At 35.5% G+C, this 23693-nt stretch overlaps 2 protein-coding genes across 2 annotated transcripts; both read left to right on the top strand.

Moving 5' to 3' along the window:
• Positions 1041–14745, top strand: LOC105178725 (anaphase-promoting complex subunit 5). Its single transcript, XM_020699338.1, has 21 exons — positions 1041–1295; positions 1384–1528; positions 1731–1852; positions 2556–2634; positions 2706–2876; positions 3472–3649; positions 3813–3891; positions 4011–4096; positions 5688–5817; positions 5982–6014; positions 7385–7633; positions 8719–8796; positions 8897–9159; positions 10314–10373; positions 10499–10566; positions 11394–11499; positions 11988–12129; positions 13002–13100; positions 13376–13640; positions 13887–13954; positions 14304–14745. The coding sequence occupies exons 1-21, from the start codon at positions 1125–1127 to the stop codon at positions 14463–14465; spliced, it is 2754 nt and encodes a 917-aa protein (XP_020554997.1). The 5' UTR covers positions 1041–1124; the 3' UTR covers positions 14466–14745.
• On the top strand, positions 17619–22721 carry LOC105178724 (4-hydroxyphenylpyruvate dioxygenase). Its single transcript, XM_011102256.2, has 2 exons — positions 17619–18952; positions 22257–22721. Exons 1-2 carry the CDS (start codon positions 17649–17651, stop codon positions 22441–22443), a joined length of 1491 nt encoding a protein of 496 aa, XP_011100558.1. The 5' UTR covers positions 17619–17648; the 3' UTR covers positions 22444–22721.

Here is a 23693-nt window from a genome sequence, read left to right as displayed (position 1 = left end):
CTTCGCATGGCTTATCAGGATAAACATACATTATGTTTGGTTTTATTTTTGGAGTAATTTATTTTGTATGTTAGAGATATAGAGAAAAAAATAGAAATAAATAAGTGTATGTTGGAAATAGAGTTTATGTTTGGATTTATTTTTGAGTTAATTTAAAGTAAGTGGTGTATGCTTGTTCTCGGAATTTGTGAGACAAAACTCACTATTCATTGACAAATCATATCTATTTTATATATTTTTTATATAAATATATATAAATATTGTATGTTAGTTGTATTTTTTGAAAACAAAAATTACTATTCATTGTCAAATCATGTTTTTTTTATATCATATATATATAAGTGTGTATATATGATATATCTATTATATATAGAAAGTTCAAAAATTAAAAAACACACAAACAAGGTGTGAAAACAAAGAGGCAAATATTAGGTGTGTTTTATCTTGTATCAAAAATTGTAAAAAAAAAAACCAAACATAGCGAAAAAGCTTTGAATAACAATATATTATCCAAAAAAAAAAGGCATTTTGATTCCTATTCATAAGTTTCACATGTATCTTACCATTCTTTTTAAATAAGAGCGATCAACTATTATTAATTGAAATAAAAATCGACTACAACTACAATTATTCGTGCCCATATCAATATTTAATATAAATTATTACAATAATCATATTTTGCTCAATAACACCACTATTACAGTAGATAATAATAACTCCCACTATGCAATAATTAACTTTTACTATACAACGAACAATAGTTACATAAATGAAGTGTGAAAATTATATTACTTACAATAAAAAAAAAAAAAGAATTTTGCTCGCCAGAACCGCATGCACGCGGCTACTATTAGTTAATAAAAATAAAAAGCCACATTACTGCTACCAATATTTGAAAGGAGTGCCAAAAGATTTTTCAAGGGGTAGGAATAGCCGCTAGGACAATCAGCGGTTCTTTTGACTATTATTTTTTCAAAAAAGAAAGTGTGCCAGAACCGCGTTTTCAAGTCGAAGTTTTGCCTTATTATAAAAATTTTATAATTTTTATTTTTATTTTAAAAATTTCCCCAATAAAAAACCCTACAGGGAAACCCGCGCATTCCGAGTTTTGATTTTCTGTAGCAATGGCGGCCATATCCAAGCCGCCGGCGAGCTTCGCGATCACTCCTCACAAGCTCTCTATCTGCGTGTTGGTTCAAGTCTACGCGCCGCCTTCTCAAATCTCCATCCCCTTCCCTTTCTCCTCCGTTTCCCATCACAACCGTCTCGGCGTTTTCCTCTTATCTCTCACCAAGGTTTGGATGCCGTCGATAGTCTTGTCACACTCCGTCTTATTTTAATTGCAAAATGTGTAATCTAGGGGCTTTTGTCTGAATTATATAGGCATGTGATGGGATTTTCGAGCCGACTTTGGATGAGTTGATTGCTCAATTGAGGGAAGTTGCTGGCTTGCTGAATCACTGGTTGAGTGATCATTTAACGCGGAGGCTTTCGTCATTGGCTTCACCAGATGACTTGTTTAATTTCGGTAACAACCCCCCTCCCCCCCCCCCCTCCCCCTAGAGCGAAGGCATTCACATTAAGATGTTAGTGCACTAGTAGCTGGTGTTGAGATGACTATAGTCAGTATCTGGCAGCCATGATTTACTCTTCTATAATTCCTATATTTGGAAGCTGCACTGCGGTGTTTAAGGAAGTGTTTTAGATTTAATGTGTTTGTTTCTGATCAGGGATCCTTGGGGGTTCTGACGCTAATGTTATGGATGACGATCAGATAATGCTGGATCCTAATAGTATTATTGGAATGTTTATACGGCGTTGCTTGCTTGCCTTCAATCAGATGTCTTTTGAGGTAATTATTTACAGCATTTTGCCTCAGTTGAACATGTTCATGTTTAATATAATTCATAAGTTTACTTATGTAAAAGGGAGATGTGTCATATGTTGCTTTTTGCATTACAAATATGCAAGCAGGACGAGGACCTCCTGTCATACAGTTGATGAGAAAAAAAAAGTGTTCAAGTCATAATTTAAGTACTAATTTCAGTAAAACGTTCCACCGCCGGATCCCCAAAGCCTACTGTCACCTGCTCCACAAATCAATTCCGCCAAGCATGGCAGTGTCTCTCAGCACATATACAGACCACGATCTTCCACAAAGATTCTGAATATGTTTGGACGAAGCTCTTGGAGATGAGTAATATTCATAAAAAGGAACATTATTTGTTTCACATTTCTATCACTTAACCAGTACGCTTTCCAACTTTTCCTGGGAAGTTCTGGTAACTGCCCGTCTTATGTCTTGCCATGCTACGAGCAAATATATTGCATCAAAGCAAATCGTTCAATGCTTTTACTGTCATGTGTTGATAATACCTTTGTAACGAGTCAAATTTTCAAATTCATGATACTAGATGTGATTAGTAGAAGAGAGGTTACAAAGTTCCTAGAGAAGTGGTACAAGTAATTACGGTTAAAGAGTGAGTACCTGCTAATGTCAACTCTGTGATAGGTTGATACTTGGAAATTGACTTGACAATATTTTGTTTCTGCAGGGTATCTGCCATCTTTTAACAAATATAGGGACATATTGTAAGGAATCCATCTCAGGGTACCCTCCTTATGAGTTATCACATTTGGATGATTCAACAAATGATCCAAATCCCTCATTCGAATTTGAGAGTACCCTCCTTATGAGTTATCACATTTGGATGATTCAACAAATGATCCAAATCCCTCATTCGAATTTGAGAATATGGAGATGGACAATTTTGTTTATGAGAATGTTAGTGAAGATTTTGAAGAAAGTAAAATGGGAATTGGAAGAAGTCCTTCCCAGGGCCATGCTCCCAAAGATTTTCCAGAACTAGTTGAAGGTATTGTCACCAGACTAACAACTTTTATATGTGTGGAAAGATGTAAGTTGTTAGCTATGCCTCTATTGAGGATAGTTTCTGTATGACCTGTTGGAAATGAATATTTGTGTTACCCAGGTTAAAAGCACTTCTAATCCTTGTGGAGCTGATGAAATATTCATCAATAACTTTGAATTATTTTACTTGTCCTTTTTCTCCTTTTGTTCAGTTCGAGGAAATATTTGGTTGATGCGTTTTTTTTTCCCTTCCTTCTGTGGTATCTTTTTTCTTTAAATGTTTGTACATAATGTGAAAAGGATATATCACTTCTGTACTTGGGCTTGCATTAAAATCTAGTTTATGCGGCTGCATTTCCCACACAGCTGGATAGTTATGCCTTGTAGTGGCTCGGATGTTCCAATAGTTGGGTCATACTTTTTCCTTTTGATTCTAACTGTTAAATATCCTTTAGTTTTATTCTCTTCCTTACTGGATGAGAAGCTTTGCAGCTGGGACCGTGTTTACTCCTTATGGTCCTGTGGCTCAAACAGCGATTTCTTTTGAACTATAAGAGTCCAGGATATGAACTTTGATATTGTGATTCTGATTGACATAGATACTAGTATCTCTCCAAGGCCTACGCTGGAACATAATGATATGAATGCAGAAGTTTACCCTGGTGCATTGTCTTCGAGTGATATGTCCAAAGATATGGGCGCCCTTGGTGGAACTTTCCTATATACAAGCTGGCAGGTACAAGGTTACCTCTCGGAGCAAGCAGTTGCTATTGAGAAGTGAGTGATTGTGGTTTCAGATACATCTAAATTAGATCTTTTTAATCAATCATATTTCAAACAATCAAACTTTGTAATTATTGACCTCAGTGGAAAAAAAAAACATATTATTTATCATCTCACTTCATAACCATTGAATTGAAATCATTTACTCTTGCGGCAGACATGGAAGCTCCTTCCCCCTAAATGCTTTTGAATCTATACTGAAAAAGCTTCAGCAATTGGCACCCGAATTACATCGAGTGAGTTGCTTGTTTGGGACTTCCCGGGTTCATCCAATTTCAACTTGTCTACATCTTTTGATGGGTGATTAATTCAGCTGGACTTTGAAAATGCTCTTGTCTCCATTTTCTAATTGCAGGTTCACTACTTGCGATATTTGAATAGCCTTTATCATGATGACTATCCGGGTGCATTGGAAAACCTTCACCGTTATTTTGATTACAGGTATACATTGATCATGATCTTTCCTCTCCATTCTTAAATTTCTGACTTCCTTCGATTTTACTTCATATACATTTGTAACCATGGACAATTTAGTTACTTTGGTGGAAGCGGGAGCATATAAAGTAAATCTAACATTAAGGAAATTTAAGAGAGGCTGATTAATGAAAAATGGATTCTTTTGTTTGATTAGGATGACTGAGAAATTGTAACCGGATCAAGTGCGAAAATAGTACATTCTTGGTGTAACAAAACCGTTCCCTTCCTTTGATTTCTTCTGCTCCTTGTGTGGAAACAAATGAGAGGAATAAGCTACTGGTCGGTTGGACTTTTCTTCTTTTTTCCTGATCTCTGTCCTCATATCCAAACAGTATTTTTGTAGTTATAATGTTCACATCTTTAGAGACTTGCACCCATCTCATGCTTTCATTGTTCCGTCTACTAAATGGAGCTGTGCTGTCACTTGAAATATAGCAGGAAGAAAGAGCCAAATAAATATGTGTCATATATTACATGGGCTACTTATTAATTTGAGGCCCTCTTGGCTTTATATCTATCAGAATTTTCAGTTGTCATATTCACAAATTCTAGATAAGAGGAATAACATTGGCCTGCTAAATCAAAGTATTTTGATGGAGGGAAGTGCTACATTGAAAGTTCTTGGTTGCAATGCAACAACCAAAATAGTGATCCGAGCTTGACAGCAGCTGAGAATGCAAAGAAAGTTTATAATGCCATGATTAATTGCTGGATCTTTTCTAACCACATTGGAATAATGTTATGTTATCAAGCCATCCCTTAATAATCTCCCATCATTAATTTGAGTGCGAGATAGAATACATGGGGATGCTTTTGTGGGTGCAAAATAGAAAAACATAAAATGGGCTTTACTAATTTGCTACGTCTGAGGTGCTTCATGTTCTTGAGGTCGTGATTGAACAGGCTAGTGTTGAACATCACATTATATTTATCTCATGTAGTGCCACGTAAACTAATGCTTTTCATTGTTTATATACTAAATTCAATTTACCAGTAATGCAAAGAAATGATTGAGACATTTAAGTTGTTTTCTTCCTTTTTCAGTTGAAAAACTTAAAATGACGATCTTATCAAGCACCAGTTTAGCTTTCTGCAAATCGGTGGCTGTGTTGTCATTGACTAGATTATCAAACTAGTCTTGTATATTCTTTCTATTATTATTTCTATCTTAAACAACCAAACATCTTTGTTGACCAATTGTGCTTCAGAATGATCAAGTCCTTCTCACTTTTAGTGTTCAATTTCTGTGAGTGCAGTTGAACTCCGTAAATGACTTTAACTAATCTGTTAATTTATTCTATTGAGGTTTGTGAATTTTGAGGGGATTGTGTCGTTGAAATAAATCATAATGTTCAATCACCACTTTTCAAATGGTGAAATCTCCTTAGTGCCTTGTGTAAGCATATACACACGGAAGTTCACCTATGCACCTACATGATTGGACTTCTAGCTGTAATAAGCTACTGTGATGTATTAAACCTATTTATTGAACATATCGATTTCTGGATCTTTGAATATCATTAGCAATCACCTTATCTGAGTATTCATGATAAAGTGCAGGGACAGAAGGAGTTGAATGTGTCTCCCCTCCATCTGGATGCAGTAGCTTTGGAAGATATGAAATTGCTTTATTATGTTTAGGAATGATGCATTTTCACTTAGGGCACCCAAAGCAAGCTTTGGAAGTAAGCATATGGATGTCAATCACCTCCATACCTGTTTGCTCATCTTCTGCTATTTTTTCTTTCTTGCTGCTTATATTTTGAGTGTCAGCCTGTGGTCTATTCTCATTTTTGAGGATCTATCCTTCTGTATACAACCTCACTAATTTCTCTTGCCACATGCTCAGGTCTTAACGGAAGCGGTTCGAGTTTCTCAGCAGGTGCAACCTTATATTCATATTTGACTGTAATTGAATCCTTTATTTATTCTCACTTTTTTTTTTTATGATTTGGAGTGAGCTTATTGTTGGATGTATTCTTAGGAAATATCTTTTATCTCTGCCCAACTGATTGTTTTGGGTTGAGTAAGTCAATATACATGCAAATAAAGTCAATGCTGAACTACAAAGAATCAAATATAATGTTTGTAGACTACTGCATCTTCTATTGAGCAGGAGAATTTTAGGTAATTTTCAGCCTATGAACATAAAAAATAAAGCAAATTTGTCGGATACATTGAAGTGGTTATTAATGTTGAGTGGGTGCTAAACAATGTATCTCCAATAAGAAGCTTTAGGGGCTGCTCTGATTGAGATACCCAAGCTGTGATTCGCTTAAGTCGTTAAAGCTTGTACAACATTGGATTTTCGTGTGTTTGACCTGTTGGAATTTGTTATTTTGATGAAACCAAGTTTCACAACACCAATAGAGGGATCCCTTTTAAAAGCTATTTGAAGCTAACTCCTCACTGAGATCAACTTGTTGCCAGATGGTCTAGAGTCTATACACACCTAAAACAGTATGAATAATCTACCAACTCATAATGAAGGTAGATAGGATGTGCATTTGTTTGATAACCAGTGACAGACTTGAATTCCTGAGACTAGAGAATATAGTCACTCATTCTAATTGACAATTCATAATATTGCCAAACTATAAATGTGGTTCAGTATCCACTCTCTGGCATAGACCAAACTTATGGTTGCAGTCAGTTGGTTTCAACAGCTCTAGTGCTGTAACTTGTAACCTTTTTAATACCCTTCAAGTGATTAGGATTGCGATATTATGCATCATGTAACTGGATAAAATTTTGAGGATCCCTTTTCTGTTTACTTAATTCAACTCCTGTGATGCTATATCCTATTTACCCATTCCAGGGAATGAAACTGGTGGTCAGATGCTTTTGGACATTGAGGGTTGCAAGCAATGTTTTACTTCTTCTTATCCTTTTCATAATTTCTAAAAGTTTAAATTAGCCACTTGAGTAATGGTAGAGCTAAACGAGATATGCTGGTAAAAGGCCAAGCCACTGCCACACAATTAATATTGAAACAGAGAAGTATAAAGCCATTGTTACTGATTTTAAACTTTTTATTCCTTTTTCTGCTTTTCTCTCTCTAGGCTAAACTTGTAAGCTGGAATTGGCATCTTCATTTGTGTGTCCTTCCGTTAGTTACTTTTAGTTTAATCCATGTGAACATGGATTCATAATCTGATGGATATTCTCACTCACGTGTATGTATATATATGTATATATTTTTCTTTATTGAAGCAGTGATTCTTATTTTCTGATTTTGTCTCAATTGTGCAGTACAGTGATGACACATGTCTTGCATACACATTGGCGGCAATTTCTAACCTCTTGGCTGAAATAGGAGTATCAAAGACCTCTGGAATTATTGGCTCCTCATGCTGGCCAGTTGCTGGTATAGGCACTTCATTGTCCGTGCAGCAACAATTGTTTGTGCTCTTAAGGAGATCCTTAAAGAGAGCTGAAAGTCTAAAGTTGAAGCGACTGGTGGCATCTATTCATCTTGAAATTGCTAAATATGACATAATGGTGAGAATTCATTTCTTGTTGTTTGGATTGTATTAATATAAATTCTTTGGTTATTTTCGTGTTTTTTAATTTCACTGGATAGTTCGATATGAATTAGAAGTGGGATGTGATAAAGTATCAGTTTATCATGGGATATTTTCAAAGCTGATATTATGACTGAATAATTCGTGCTTTTAAACTTGATTGGATAGTTTGATCTGAATTAGAAGTGGGGTGTGACAAAGTATCAGTTTGTCATGGGATATTATTAAAAAGTGGTTCTGATAATTTGCCATCTCCAGTCATATGAAATGTTGCTAGTGCCTTGGATGGTCTCTTCACTTTTGTAATGTTGGCCGGAAACATGATGCTTGAGTTGGCAAATGAATGTAGTAAAAAGTAAGACGAACCCATGGATTTCATTAACTTCGAATTTTATTAGAAGCTGTCTTTGGGATTTTGTTGCCACCACTTATCACCCGATTTGAGGAAGGAAGCAGCAACTGGTTTCTAAGGCCTAAGTTATCATTTTGGCAGCATGGGGTAAAACATTGTGGTGTGCCAGATATTATTTAACACAGCTAGGAGGTTGACCAATCTTTATAGTTGGTGTGGGAGCTACTCCTAAATGGATTCATGGACGGATGGGACACTTCTTAGATGGGATAAGATGCATGTATTTGCATGTAACTGTTGAAATTGTAATTCCTCGCTGCATATCAGTTTGAGGAAGAAAGAATGTTTGTGACATCTTCATTGCTTCTATTTATCAACACAAATTTTAGCATTTTTTTTCCAGTTGCCTACAGCTCAACAATGTTGAGGTGATCTATGATGTTTCATGGATATTTTTGTAGAGTTGTCATATATCTTGATGGGGATAGTTAATCTTAATTTCTAATGCTAACTTTGTTTAAATTGCTGCATTGAGTTATGCATCTTGTTACTAATTTTGTCATGGGTCTTTATGCAAAATTGTAAAGAATGTGAGGTTGGTATTGGGTTCATCTAATGGAAGAATAAAGTTTTCCTTTAATTGCTCAGTAATTTTTCTTGGTCTTTGTTGGCGGGAAAAGATATCTAAGTTGCACTATTTTGATTTGCAGCATGTTCAAAGACCACTGCTTTCTTTTGGCCCGAAGGCTTCCATGAAGCTTAGAACGCACCCTGCCAGTGTTTACAAGGTTCGTTGGCTTGGAGATTCAATGCTTAGGCTCTTCAGTTGAAACTTCTCAATAGAAATAATGCGCCCCTTTTTTAAACTGTTGTCATTCTTTGTTGCAGGAGTTATGGTCGAGTTCTCATCTAATTAATGAGTTTGGTGAGGAAAGTTCATTAATGACCACTGATGGTGCTTTCTGCACAGCGTGGCTGAGAAGTTTGAAAAAACCGACAGCCTCATTGATTTTTGCTCAAGAAAATGATACGGAGAGCTGTTCCGATGCTTTCGAATTTATTGCACAGCCAAGTTCTATTCCTGGATCAGTTTTACAGTTACTAGGGTCTTCCTATTTGGTTCGTGCTAGTTCATGGGAGATGTATGGCAGGTGATCTATTTGGGATTCCTTCTATATTATTAGTACTTGAAGTTGGACACAATTTTTTCATGCCCTTCAATTAGGAAACCAGCATTTGTTTGTTTATGTACATTTATACACTTTTATACATGTTATTTCCATATGTGCTAATATGCATATATATGTTAATATTTAACGTGTATTCTTTAATGGGGAAAGAATTGAGAAAAAAACTTCCTTTCTGTTTTTCTTTTAACTTTTTCCTTTGAGTGTAATTGTGAGTGTAGGAAGATAATTTGGTAGAGGGAGTTGCTTGAATTAGTTTGTTGGATCGTCTTTGTCATACACATATGAAACTGTTGTTTGAACTAGCCCTGAGATTGCCTGTCTTCATGGGACAGCTTCGTCGATTTGTTAATTAAAAGGGCACCATTCTGGAAAAATCTAATTGTATCAGAATTGTAACACGTGATATCAGAGATAACCCCTTTGGAACAAGGATCTTGCTACTCTAATTGTCAACATATCTCTGTTAACTGCTGCTATACTACGTTGTTCTGCCTCTTGTGTTGTTGAGATCTATGCCTTTAATTTGTTCTTCACCATTGTTAAGTATATTGTGGTAAAAGGGCGAATAATTTGATCAAAAAACGACTCAAGAAAAATCAGAACACAGGTTCCCAGATATGATAAGTTCCACTTGTGGCTCAAGCACCATTCAGTACTGGGTTGATTTGTGTTTGTATGTATGCATATATTTATCACCTTGGTTGATCTTTTCAATCATGCCTGTTGCTTTTTATTTTTCTTTCTAAGATGCACAGTGTATGTTTAGTGCCTGGATATTTTATTGACTTTTAGCTTGTAGCATAATATCTTGAATTCCTTGGTTGTCTACATGGTATCTTGATTTGCACCATCACCAAACCACTTATGACATACTGTATTACAGCTGCATTGGTTATAGAAAAATTGATTATTCTCATTCCTAGACATTGCGGACAAAATTCTTGTCACTTTCACTGCCTTTTCTGTTATATAGCAAAAATTAATGGCAAAAAGTGTTAGTGATCATTGCATTAAGTGGCATTATCTCCATTTGTAATCTGCAATACTCTCTTTTTATTTGTTGCATTATCTCGTCTGTTGTGATTTTCTCATCCTTCTTCATCTTTATCATCCAGTGCTCCTCTAGCTCGAATAAATGCACTGGTATTTGCAACTTGCTTTGCAGATTCTTCAAGGTAATTGCACACTGTCCAGAGTCTTTTTGGTTTTTACCTGCTGCTGCTTACTGTTATATTCATCCCTATCACTTGTCTGCTACTGAATATCACCATCTAAGAAACTAGCATCTGCTGTTCTGCAGTTTATCGGATGCTGCATTAGCATACTCCAAGCTCATCCAACATTTGGCTGTGTATAAAGGATACAAAGGTTGGGTAATATATGTCATCGTTCTCTCTATGAATTGTGTGTGTTTTCATTACATGTAATCATTATTCCTGATGCTAGCTGGCTGCATTGGCGTCTATTAGCATAACTACTTTTTGCTGTTTATCTCTGAATTTACCTTAATGCTGCTAAATAGTTGTGCTGATCTCTGAATTTGTTATGTTTTAATTGAAGGGAAGAACCACAGTATCTGTTTTCTAGAATCCTATTAAATCTGTGATTGCTGCAATTTTCTCTTTTCCAAGATGGCCTTTTGCTTCTTTATTTGCTGCACCAGGAATAATTTACGTGAAAAGATAAAGGCTAGCTCAATGTTGAATGCATAGTGGCAACGAGAATGAAGTTAGGCTATCTTACTTAATACAGAGTGTGCAGAAAAAGACTGTGAACAAGGATTACAGATTCATTCTTTGTCAACCGTGTCTGCTCACTGTACTTTATTATTGATCAAAGTTTCAGGTAGATAGTTTGTGCCATCTGCTTGGTAGTTTCTTTCTTTTTTACCTTTTCATTCTCAATGCTATAATAGCAAATAAATAGCCATATTTTGCACGCGGTTTTCTGGATAAATGACTTGTGAAGAAGTAGGATTCTCTCTGAGGCCTTGTAGGAACATAGCTATGCTGATATGACTTAGGTCCTTGTCCCTCCCAACCACAGCCAGAAGTGGAATGATGAAAAAACATGACAATAATTCCAAGACACTCCCCTCTCTTTCGTATTTCCCCAGGAATGCATGCTGATACACTCTTATTATAATCTTCTCTTCCCTTTACTTATATTCCATTCTATGTTTGCAATATTGACAGATGCTTTTGCTGCTATGAGAATAGCAGAAAAGAAGTTTATGTGTGTTTCAAGGTCCAGAATACTGCTAGTGAAGCTGCAGGTGCTACATGAGTGTGCCTTACATAGGTACAGACCTTACAGTACCTTCAATATTTATTATAGTAAATTATATCTGCCAGAAAAGGAAAATTGAAAAGAAAACATATCTTTGAAAAGATAAAACAGCTCTTAGTGACATATCAACTCAAGAATTGGTGCTCAAATACCGTCAGACTGATGTTCTTCCGAACAAACCCTCACTCTTGTTTCTCCTCTTTCTTACCAATTCACTCACGTTCTGGCCATTATCGCCAGCTGAGTTCACCCTTGTCTCTTTCTCTATCCATCGACTCGAAGATTACTTTGGAGACGTGACCGGTCACTAGATGGAACCCTAGTGGGTAAGACAAAATAAACCTCACATTAGAGTAATTGTAATTTTTAACATAACATGGATGCATTTATAATTAACGCAAACCTGGGGGGGTTCGGATGTAATTTACCCTATTTATTATCCAATGGGTACATACTTCATAGAGATAGCTCACTGTGTCTTTGTTTTTTCACTTCCCCAGGGGGCACTTAAAACTTGCTCAGCAATTCTGTGATGAGCTTGGTGTTTTGGCCTCTTGTGTAAGTGGTGTGGACATGGAGTTAAAGACGGAAGCTAGTCTCCGTCATGCTCGGACATTGCTTTCTGCCAACCAGTATAGCCAGGTAAAGAGAATCTTCCTGATATTTATGTTCCATAAAATAAATGAGAAATCTCGAATATTGCTTATTTTGGATTTTTGGTTGGTGCTTCATGTTATGATACCCATGCATACAATTGAATACTAATGTATAATTTCTTAGTTCAAACTCGAAAAGTTCAGGAAACTGAGAAAAATTTGGACTTTCTGCATTTGTATTTCCATCAGAACCCTGTTGAAGTATTCTCCCAACCTCTGCCTGCTCTGCCCCCACGCGACGTTGAAGCTTCAGTATTTTTATGAATTGGGACGAGTGAGAATGGGTACGGGTAGTAATCTGTGGAGATGGGACGATTCTTCAGGTTGAAAAATGGGGGAGGATTATGAAGCGTTGCAATTGTGTAATATGGATTCAATGTATTCAGAAACAAGTCCATTCAGTGAAAGGTGGCAATTTGATGCAATGTCATTGTCCATTGAGGACTTGGTGCGAAGAAATGGCAAAAGAGAGGCAAGATATGAAAGCTCGCATGATAATAAAAACAAATTATGGAACTCATAAAGAAGGTGCTATAAGATAGTCTATTCCTCTGTCTCTTTTCTGGGAGTGGGGGAGTTAGTGTACACTGGATCATAGAACTTGGGTGACTTTCTCCTGTCAGTTCTTATTAGTCTGAATTAGAGAGGTCTCTGGAAACCACCAAAGGTGTGTGTATTAAGTCAGGGTTTTGGATTGGGAGAAAGTTGGTCCTGTTGCATTCTTTTACGACTGTGTGTGAGATCAGCTCTCGAAAAAGACAAATGAGTACTATTATTCTGTTAGTCTTTGCCTTTTAAGAGTATCCGAGTTAACTGATTCATTTGTCAATTTGATTTCTACGTGAGTTGTTCTTGCAGGCCGCAGCTGTTGCACACTCTCTATTCTGCACCTGTTATAAGTTTAACTTGCAAGTTAAAAACGCCACTGTTCTTCTCTTGCTGGCTGAGATATACAAGGTACTTAAAACTGGATGGTACTAGAACCCTCTATCAAAATTGATTCTCACATATGGGGATAAAGAAGTGACTTCAATTGCTGGTGGGACATGATTTTTGTTGATTGTGATTCTATCTACATTAATTTCATTGAGCATGCAAGTTATTTGTTGGTAATACCTCCAATTGAACAGCTTATGTTGAGGAAGATTCTAGTGCTGGGGCAGCATTGTTTTTACTGCATCTGATGTATTTTCCTTTGCTGAGATTCAGTTTTTCCTTTTTATCGGTTTCAGAGGTCAGGCAATGCTGTTTTAGGAATTCCATATGCTCTGGCTTGCATTTCCTTTTGTCAGTCATTTAACTTGGATCTTCTTAAAGCCTCCGCAACACTAACACTGGCTGAGCTATGGCTCTCTCTTGGATCAAATCATGCGAAAAAGGCTTTGGCCCTTCTACACAGCTCTTTCCCGGTACTTCTTGGTCATGGTGGACTGGAGCTCCGGTCTCGCGCATTTATAACAGAGGCAAAATGCTATTTAGCGGATCCAAGCTTTTCAGGTAATTTCACGCTTTCTACCTTCATTCTGCATTCAAATACTAAGAAGCTGACTTCTATTCCCGCATGTAATTGGGTTTCCGCTTATTGGGTCACAAGAGTTGAACTACTAGATATCTTCATTAACAATTGGAACAATGGTTTGCATTGCAAGACATCGAGAATTTACTACACCTGTTCTTCAATTCTGCTTTTCTTAGGATCTTAAACATGCAACTTTTTTCCTTATCTTTTTTTTCTTTCAATAGTTTCAGACAGTCCAGAGATGGTGCTAGAACCTTTAAGACAAGCTTCAGAAGAACTTCAACTCTTGGAGGTTGGTCAATCTCTTAAACTTGTTAGATGAAATTTATGCATATATGTCGGGCCCAAGATGTGTTGGCTGTTAAATTACGTTCCAATAATTCTTCTGTTGGAACCTCTAATCAAAATCCAATTCAAAGTCGAAACTAGAGATTTGGTTTCGTCTGCCATTCAGTCCTTCATGCTTAAGTGCTACAAAATCTCTTGGGATTTATTGGGGAAGTGTTGTGCTATTCTCATCAAATAACTTCACTTTGCAGATCACATTCTAAAACCAACATGAACTAATCTGGGTTTCATGCTGCTTCCGTAACAATATAATTCATATTTTCGACTACTAACATAGTAATGCTTGTAAACAGTATAATGAGTTAGCAGCGGAAGCGTTCTACTTGATGGCCATTGTCTACAACAAGTTGGGGCAGCTGGATGAGAGGGAAGAAGCTGCGTCTTCATTTAGGAAGCACATTACAGCATTTGAGAATCCAGAAGACATGGATGATTCCGTCTACGGTATGTTGTAAATAAAGTTTGTGTATGAACGTATGTGCATCGTAACGATATTGAATGTTATTAGCTATCTCTAAGGAAAATGTATGTTTCTTTGCTGATATCTATGGTATCAGCATGTAGTTTTGAGGTAATTCTTCCTTGTGGGATGTGAAGTCGCGTTCTACATATTGTTTTATTCAATTTAGGGTACTTTCACATTTTACTCGTATCAACCTGTTCCAGATATGTAAAATTAAAATATTTATTGGGTCATTTGGTGGTAGAATTTTGTTATTCGAACTATTTTTTTATTTTATTAGTCGTTGTGGTATGTCGTTCTTACGTACATATAATAAATAATTTTGTATACTTTAAAGTATCTTATAAATATTTATTTCTTGATTTTTGTTAGTATCATCGTCTTATTTTGTTATAAATATCAAAACCACCAAATTGTCAGAAATCGCACTTTGTTTTCTGTTTTAAAAGTGACAATTTTAAAAATTATTCTATAAAATTGTCAATGGGAGTTCAATTTAAAAGTAGGTTTAAAAACTGCACCGTGGGCAATTCAAGTAACCAGCCAAATATTTTTTTTTTTTTAAAAAAAAAATTGGAATCAATATTGTTATTACCTATCTAGATTTCCTGTTAAAGATGGCGAACTTCCGTTTATGACCCGGAACTCGTCCCGTGTTTGGTTTGCCTACAAAAACCTCCTACAGCTTATCAATTATCTTATGATCGATTCTATCCATCACCCCTGCTTCACATCTTTCCACGTCTCTATGTCTCCACCCCTATAACTCAACTCTATCTAAACTCATTCTCTACATTTCTATATATACCAGCCATCATTGCAGCTGTTTCCGTCAGCATATAAAGAAATTTTGTTTTGAGATGATTAAAGAAAGAAATTTATCAAAAGAGTAATTATAAATTATTATAAATATGGAGAAATAAAGTGTGAAAGAAAAATGAAGTAATAGGTAGTTAACACAAAAAAAAATATGAAATTATTAAAAACTATTGTAATAATTAATTTGATCAAACTATTCTTAAAGGAACAAATGAAATAAATGGTAAATTTGAGTATTCAAAAAATGGTATAATAATTTTTTTTAATAATAATATAGATAATTTAATTCAAAGAACATAATTTATATAAGAATCTTGTCTTTTTCTGTGATCTATCTGATCATTTCGTTTCACATATTTAACATGTAAGAGTGTTTTTTAATTGGACACTTAATAGGTAAGTAATACTCATTTTGATATTATTTTTAATCTGTATATCAATCGTATAATAAGATACGATAATTTTCGTGTGCAATTATACATATTAGTACGAATTTGCTATATATTTTAGGTAAATATAATTTAGTGTGGAGTGAAGATGATCCCGTTGGTTTGAGTACCCAATTTGTGCCAATAGAGGGAAATGAAATTATAAAAATTATTATTTTTTTTTAGTGAAAGGAAAAAGAAAAGAATTTCGAAAATGATTTTTGTAGATGTCAATTAATATCTCTCATCTTTTTGATAAGGAAATGGATGATAAATTTCTTCAAGGAGTGGGAGAATACCAATGTTGTGAAGAAGCAAGGGATGGTTCATTTCTTCATTTGTTTTTTTTTTTTTTTGTAAATTACAACTATTTTTTTTAAATTTGACACAAAATTACGAATACCACGTTATTTTGAAAAATTACCAATATCCTCTTGATCTTAATGACCATCTAACAATGAACCCATTATGTTATTCTTCCTTAGGTTTCTATTCACTTTTAGTGGTGAACTAACCAAAATGCCATTGTGGATTCATAATTATAATTTTATTCCTTTCTAAATTTTTTAATTATTTTATTGGTTGAGTGGATTTTTTTCATCCGCATCGTCCAATTTCTTTACTAATTTTTATTTTTTTTTAAAGAAAAGAGAAAAAATACTATAGGGGCATAATTTATAATTTCATACCTCCATCTAAAAATTGCATAATTTCATCAAATATTAGGGGATACCCGTAGTTTTTCAAACAATGAGAAAATATTTCTGATTATGTCAAATCTCAGAAGAGATTGTTCAATTTACCCTTATTTTTTGGTGGTAAATTGAAATCAAGGTGGTAGAATGATTTTAAAATTTGAAAATTTAATTGTGCTTGAGTTTTAATTTGATTTTTTTAATTTTATTTAAAAAATGAATTATAATTATATTATATATTTAATCATCAATAATCAATACACACTCACCAATGTCAAAGTGAATGGGGTGAGCGAAAGACAGATGCAACAGATAAATATTAATGTAAACAGCAAAGGAATCGTGCATAGAACACTCATCCAACTATACCACCTAACTATTCAACTAGTTAGAAAGTTTAGGCTATAGAGGAAGGCAGCTAGGAAGCTACTCAGCTTGCCACAAAAAATATATATCTAACCAATAACTATTATTAAAATAGATCGATATCCATATATTAATGGTATTCGAATTATATTTTGGTTACGCAGTGTCAATTTTGCCAACTAAGTCAAAGGCGAAAAGTGCAAACAACACCATTTTGATATCGCAAATGAGCAAATTACCTTCCTATAGAAAGAAAAAATAGCGAATTATCTCTCTGTATTTTTTAAAATTACAAGAATTTACCATCTTGTGTTTTTACAGGGAGGTAAATTGTTATTATTTTTTTTATGGGAAAGAATAAATTGCTCATTTATAATATTACAGGAAAGTAAATTGTATTAAACCCCTGAATTAAACGCCATCGGCATGATGCTTTATCTTTTTTTTCCCCAAAAGTTCAAATTTGAAAATGTAGCTAAATATAATCAGAGTTCAAGTAATTTCTTTTTCTAACAGGCCATCCGCTTGTCTACTTTCTACGGGGCACTTGTCAAGACCGCCTATCGAGTGTTTTTGGGCCCTCTTATGATTTGAACCTCTCATGATTTGGGCCTCCTAAGATGTTACAAGCCTCTTGTTTTTTTCTTTTTTTGGATCTTTTGAGTCTCTTTGGGCTAACCTATTTTTATGCACATTAATATTTTTTTAAAATTAACATTTTTTGTCTAAATTTTTTGTACAATTATAAATGAGAATTTCAAAATATTTCTAGAGGGGTTTAATTGTAATTAACCCAAATTTCGTTTCCAGAACCGTATAATGGAGATAAATGAAGAAGAGAAGTGAGCAAGTGGTAAACAACTGCTTATGAGCAGTAGCACTCTCTCGCTCTCCTCTCATCTTCTCTCTCTAAATGCAACAACTCGCCACCACCACCACCACCACCACCAACACCGACGCATCCGCCACCGCATAGTAACTCTACCGCTAAAGACCAAAGCTACAATGGGTAAAGAACCAATAACTACCACCGCCACCGCCAGCTCCCCCGCCGGGGCTGCGGCCGAGTCCGAGTCTGCAGCTGCTCATGCAGAATTTAAGCTGGTGGGCTTCAAGAATTTCATTCGGACCAACCCCAAGTCCGACCACTTCCCTGTGCATCGCTTCCACCACGTGGAGTTCTGGTGCGGCGACGCCATTAACACCGCCAAGCGCTTCTCCTGGGGCCTCGGAATGCCGCTGGTAGCCAAATCCGACCTCTCCACCGGAAACTCCGCCCACGCCTCCTATCTCCTCCGCTCAGGCCAACTCAACTTCGTCTTCACCGCGCCGTACTCCCCTTCCATCTCAATCTCCTCCTCAGCCGCCATCCCCAGTTTCTCCTTCCCCGTCCACCGCTCTTTCACTTCTTCGCACGGCCTCGCGGTTCGTGCCGTAGCTATTCAGGTCGAATCGGCCTTTTCAGCTTACTCTGCCTCCGTTTCCCGGGGGGCCAAACCCATATCGCCGCCGATTCTTTTGTCCGATAACAAGACTGCCATTGCTGAAGTGCATTTATATGGAGATTCCGTATTGCGTTTTGTGAGCTGTGGCGATGATGGGACAGGATTTTTGCCGGGTTTTGAGCCTGTGGATAATGAAATGTCTTATCAAGAGTTGGATTATGGGATTAGGAGGCTTGATCATGCCGTAGGAAATGTGCCTGAGCTTGGGCCGGTAGTCAATTACTTGAAGGAGTTCACCGGGTTTCATGAATTTGCTGAATTTACTGCGGAGGATGTGGGGACGGCAGAGAGTGGGCTGAATTCGGTGGTTTTGGCAAATAACAACGAGAATGTGTTGTTTCCTTTGAACGAACCGGTTTATGGGACGAAGAGGAAGAGCCAAATACAGACTTATTTGGAGCACAATGAAGGGTCGGGAGTGCAGCATTTGGCATTGGTGAGTGAGGATATCTTTAGGACATTGAGGGAAATGAGGAAGAGGAGTGGGATCGGTGGCTTCGAGTTTATGCCTTCGCCGCCTCCTACTTATTACAAGAATTTAAAGAGTAGGGCTGGAGATGTGCTTACTGATGAGCAAATTCAGGAGTGTGAGAAGTTGGGGATCTTGGTGGACAGAGATGATCAGGGGACTTTGCTCCAGATTTTCACCAAGCCTGTGGGGGACAGGTATATTCAAAACTTATGATGGCTAATTATTTGTCCCTTGTAGTAGTTGAAGTTGTTTATATTTTATCTGTGTTTCTGGGATTTGAAGTTAGTTTCTTGCTTGTGCCATTTGTTGTCAGTATTTTAGAACAAGCAATGGAGTAAGAGAATGGAATTTCTTGACTGTGATAGTAAGGTGGGGAGACAACGTATGAGTTGTTTCGACATTCAACTGGATATTTAAAATAGGTTAAGTAATACTGTTTCCAATTCAATCTAGTTTGGTTGGATGACAAATAACTGCATTGGAGTGCAATTATCTGTGAAATATATTTGGCCTGATTCTTGATTATCTTATATAAGGTAAAAAAATTTGTGAATTAAAGGGTAGTAGGATTCTTTAGCCGGTCAATTCTTGAAGGGCTAACTACATAAGGCTGGAGTTTATCTATGTATTTTATTAACATAATCACCCGTTATCCAGTTGCTTACTCCTGTGAGATTGTTTTGTTAAATGTAATTGGATTGGTCACCTCTGGGTTGCACTTCAAACATTTCTTTTTTTTTATTTTGGTCTCTTTAGTGCAGTAATCTGCTGGTAGAGTAGCTCTCCTCTGTCTAAAGTAGACGGATGTTTACTTGCGCATTTTCATGAGTATAAGTGAGACAGTATGTTACTCTACCTCTTTCATTAGAAATACCAGAAAACGAGATAAATTCTTTACTGGTGTTTCATTCTCCTTTATGACTTGCTTGTAAGTATACAAATGGCAAGTGACTCGGCACCTACTCTATGATTGGCTGAATGAGTGCGGACTTGGTTTTTGTTGATTTCATTGGGACAAAAGGGAAATAAGAGAGAGTGCACTTTTTCATTTTTAACTTCCACAATCATCCTGGGAAAACGAAAGATAACTGGCTTTAGTTTATTGATGTGGATTTCAAGTACTCTGCAGGTCTTATATGCGGCCAGTGGTGTAGCCTGGTGCTAATCGTGTGGAAGGGCATTATCCGACATGATGTTTCTTTGCACACGAAACTGGAATTCCTTTCCAGTGACCCTGGCTTGATATCCTGCATTTCTGACATGTGATCCCTGGGAGTTCTCTTTGCATCTTTAACCGTGTCCTAGTCTGTATGGACTTTACTCTTTGTTAACCATGTTCTGTTTAGATGCTTAACCAACTTTTCATCCTTTCAACTTGGATCTTTGAGCTTACCACAAGTAAGTGGATTGTATTCCCATTATTGAGCTTGTTAAAAATGAAAGCAAATCAACTGCCTTGCACAAAAAAAGGTAAATTGGAGCTTCTAGTCTCTTCTATTGTTCACCTCAAACTACTTTTTATTCTCACTAATCCAATCTTAACTGGTACATTTCATATTATTCGGAATGACTATATTATGTTAACTTGGTTTAGAAAGTTTATAATTTTCTTTCCCAATCGTAATATCATCTTTATATTTGTTATTATTGCCTTTTCTTTTGGGTTCTATTTCACTGTTGAAACTCCGGGACTCATTATCAATCTCTTAGAGCACCTTCTCTAGGAGACCTAATAATGCAGTTGTAGGGGTTTATCATCTCGTGTGATAAACTAGGAGAACCTCTCAGCCTGAGGCCCCAATAGATTCATCTAAAATCACCATTCAACTATTGACCATTCTCAAAATTTGAGCATATAATTGATGTCAGATATTTGTGCTTCCAGACATCTTTTGCATCAGTGAGCTTTTTGTGGCATACTGATTCTTGTGTTACATAGTAGTGGGAAAAGTAAGTGCATGGAAGGGGAATAGCAAACTGTAAGAAATGTTATATATGGGATAATTACATTTACAACCCCTCACCTATTGCCTTTTCACACAATCCATCCCTGCCTTTTGAAAAATTACAGAAACCACCTCTGACAGCCTTTAAAACCCAAAAATGCGCCTGATGACTAGGTCAATCTTTAAAATAGTTTTTCAAGAATAGAAATGCCCTTGGGGTGTTTTTGTAATTATCAGAAGGTAGAAGGGGTATCAACGTAATATTTATGAAGATAAGTAATATGACCCCAGATATAACTTTTTATTATTTATACAAATTATTAATTTAAATTTAAATTATTTTATTAACTTTTTTTTTATTGAATCTCTATATAAATTGCAACTTTTAATAATTAAAATATTAAATTATTCAATTAATATATAAATAAAATTAGTTAATAGATTATAAGTTTAAAAAAATTATCACACTTGTATAAATTATTTGAAATTATAAATTAAAAGATTAGTTATCCTCTATTTTTATTTATAAATAAGTTTTACTAAAATGCAATTTAAAAATAATTTATGTATTTTATATAAATCTAATTAGAATTAATAAAATAAATTTATTTATTTGTTAAAAAGATATTTTAATAAAATGGGGTTTGGGTGGGCATGGCGGTGCGGTTGGGAAGAAGGGATAATTTTTTTAAAATAAATAATTTAATAATTTAAAATATCTATTTAACAAATAAATTATTTATTTTATTAATTCTAATATGATTTATATAAAATACGTAAATTATTTTTTATTTTATTTTTGGTAAAGTTTAGTTATAAATAAAAATAGAGAATATGTAATCTTTTAATTTTTAATAATTTTACTAAGGGATAATTCATATATTAATTAAATAATTTAATATTTTAATTATTAAAAGGTGCAATGTTATATAGAGATTCAATAAAAAAGGTTAATAAAATAATTTATATTTAAATGAAAAATTAGTATACATAATAAAAAAACTATATGGGGTGATATTACTCATCTTCATAAATATTACATTGTAACATCCCTAAGGGCATCTATGTCCTTGAAAAATTATTTTAAAGGTTGACTTAGTCAACAGGGGTATTTTTGGATTTTAAAGGCTGTCAGGGGTGGTTTCTGTAATTTTTCAAAAGACAAGGGTGGTTTGTGTAAAAAGACTAGGTGAGGGGGTGCAAACGTAATTATCCCTATATATATTTCGATGTAATCTAAATGAAGTTTGTTAGTTTTGTAAATAAAGTTCCCCATTAATACTTAATAAGTACCTCCTTTTGAGCTCCAGAGCTCTTTAGTTGGAGCATTGATCCGGAGTTCGAATTCCTTTTCTGAGAGTGTTTTTATCAATTTCCTAACAGAATCTTATAGCAACTAGGTTTACGCACTCCATTAAATGAAAATACTAATTGGAAGTATGATGGAAGGAGGACCCATGTGACGTAAATGTAGTCCAATATATCATGGATGTGCAAATGTGGGTGGATTTGTTCCATAATCTTATATCTGGGTCTTCTATCATCTATGCAGGCCAACTATATTTATTGAGATAATTCAGAGAATAGGGTGCATGCTCAAAGATGAAGAAGGAACCCTTTACCAGAAGGGTGGCTGTGGAGGATTCGGGAAAGGAAACTTCTCAGAACTCTTTAAATCCATAGAAGAATATGAGAAAATGCTTGAAGCAAAACATGTCACTGAAACAGCAGCCACTTGAGCCTGCAGAACTCTCTTATCTTTTCTTTCATCCCGACCACGGAGTAATTCTTAGGAACCCTATGTATATATATTAACAGTCATTGCAACGTCGGTCGGCTATGCTATATGTAAACTCTATAATCATCTATGGACTTCTTTTCGCAAAAATACTTCCTTAGAAGTATACTGTACCACTGTATTTATAACAGCAGTGAGTTCGAACTTCTATATCATGTAGTTGTTCTATAATGGGATCTGATTCTAGTAATCTCAGCTAAGCTTTGATTATTTCCAGCAGGATTCAGACTGTAGTTACTGCTTCTGCTTCTCTTATGTTTTTTTTATCAGCGTTCTTCCCCACTGCAGCTTCATTCTTATTCTATCTGTCGTACCATGTATTATGTTTATGCTTCTATAGAGATCTATCGTCCATGAAGTTTCTATTGATTTTAGGGATGATTACAGTTCCTTTCGTAAGGTTTGGTCTAATTACACGCAGGCCCAGCCATTGCATGTATATACTAGTTTGTATAATTTGATGTATTGTTTTCTTCCTTAAAGTTTGATTTAATTACACGTAGCGTTTGGACCATGCATTTATTTACTAGTTTCATGTGTAGTTTGATGTATTCTTTATTTTTGCAACGTTAAATTGTAAAATCAGCAAGCGAGACAAAGAAATTATGTAGGACTTCCCTCCTAGTTATACCGAATCAATTTATGAAACATACTTCAAATATATGCAAACTCCCACACATGTATCATGGAGTCCTTTTTAGGCTTAGTTTACTACATCCTACTAAGTTGGATATACACTTGCTAATAGGTCTTAGTTAGGTGTTCACTAATCAAAATGTCGGTTGGATATACTTGCTAATAGGTCTTAGTTAGGTGTTTTCTAACCAAAATGCAGGCCTGCTGCTACGGTGCTTGGTCCGCAACTGGCTCCTACTCGACCACGTACAATAATATGGTTGAGCATCAAGTATTATTAATAGGTGGGTCTCATCAAATTATCTACTAACTTTTTGTTTTTTTCTTGTTCCCAACATTACATCCCATTTTGGCTGAATTGCCCCATAACATAAATAAAATAACATCATGCAATTATTTAATGTCGAAAGTAGATAGAATATAAGAAAAAAGCAGTAGAAGCCCCTCTACTCCATTATTGTCTCTATCGAAGCTCGAAGCTGAGCTCCCTCTCAACCTTCCGTTCCCTCCTCATTCTTAAGATCTTTTAATCTAGTTTTACTAATTTTAAGATTT

Source organism: Sesamum indicum, linkage group LG16, assembly GCF_000512975.1.
Source record: "Sesamum indicum cultivar Zhongzhi No. 13 linkage group LG16, S_indicum_v1.0, whole genome shotgun sequence".
NCBI classification, from domain to species: Eukaryota; Viridiplantae; Streptophyta; class Magnoliopsida; order Lamiales; family Pedaliaceae; genus Sesamum; species Sesamum indicum.
The sequence above is the reverse complement of the archived record's forward strand: the minus strand, read 5'-3'. Positions and strand labels throughout refer to the sequence as shown.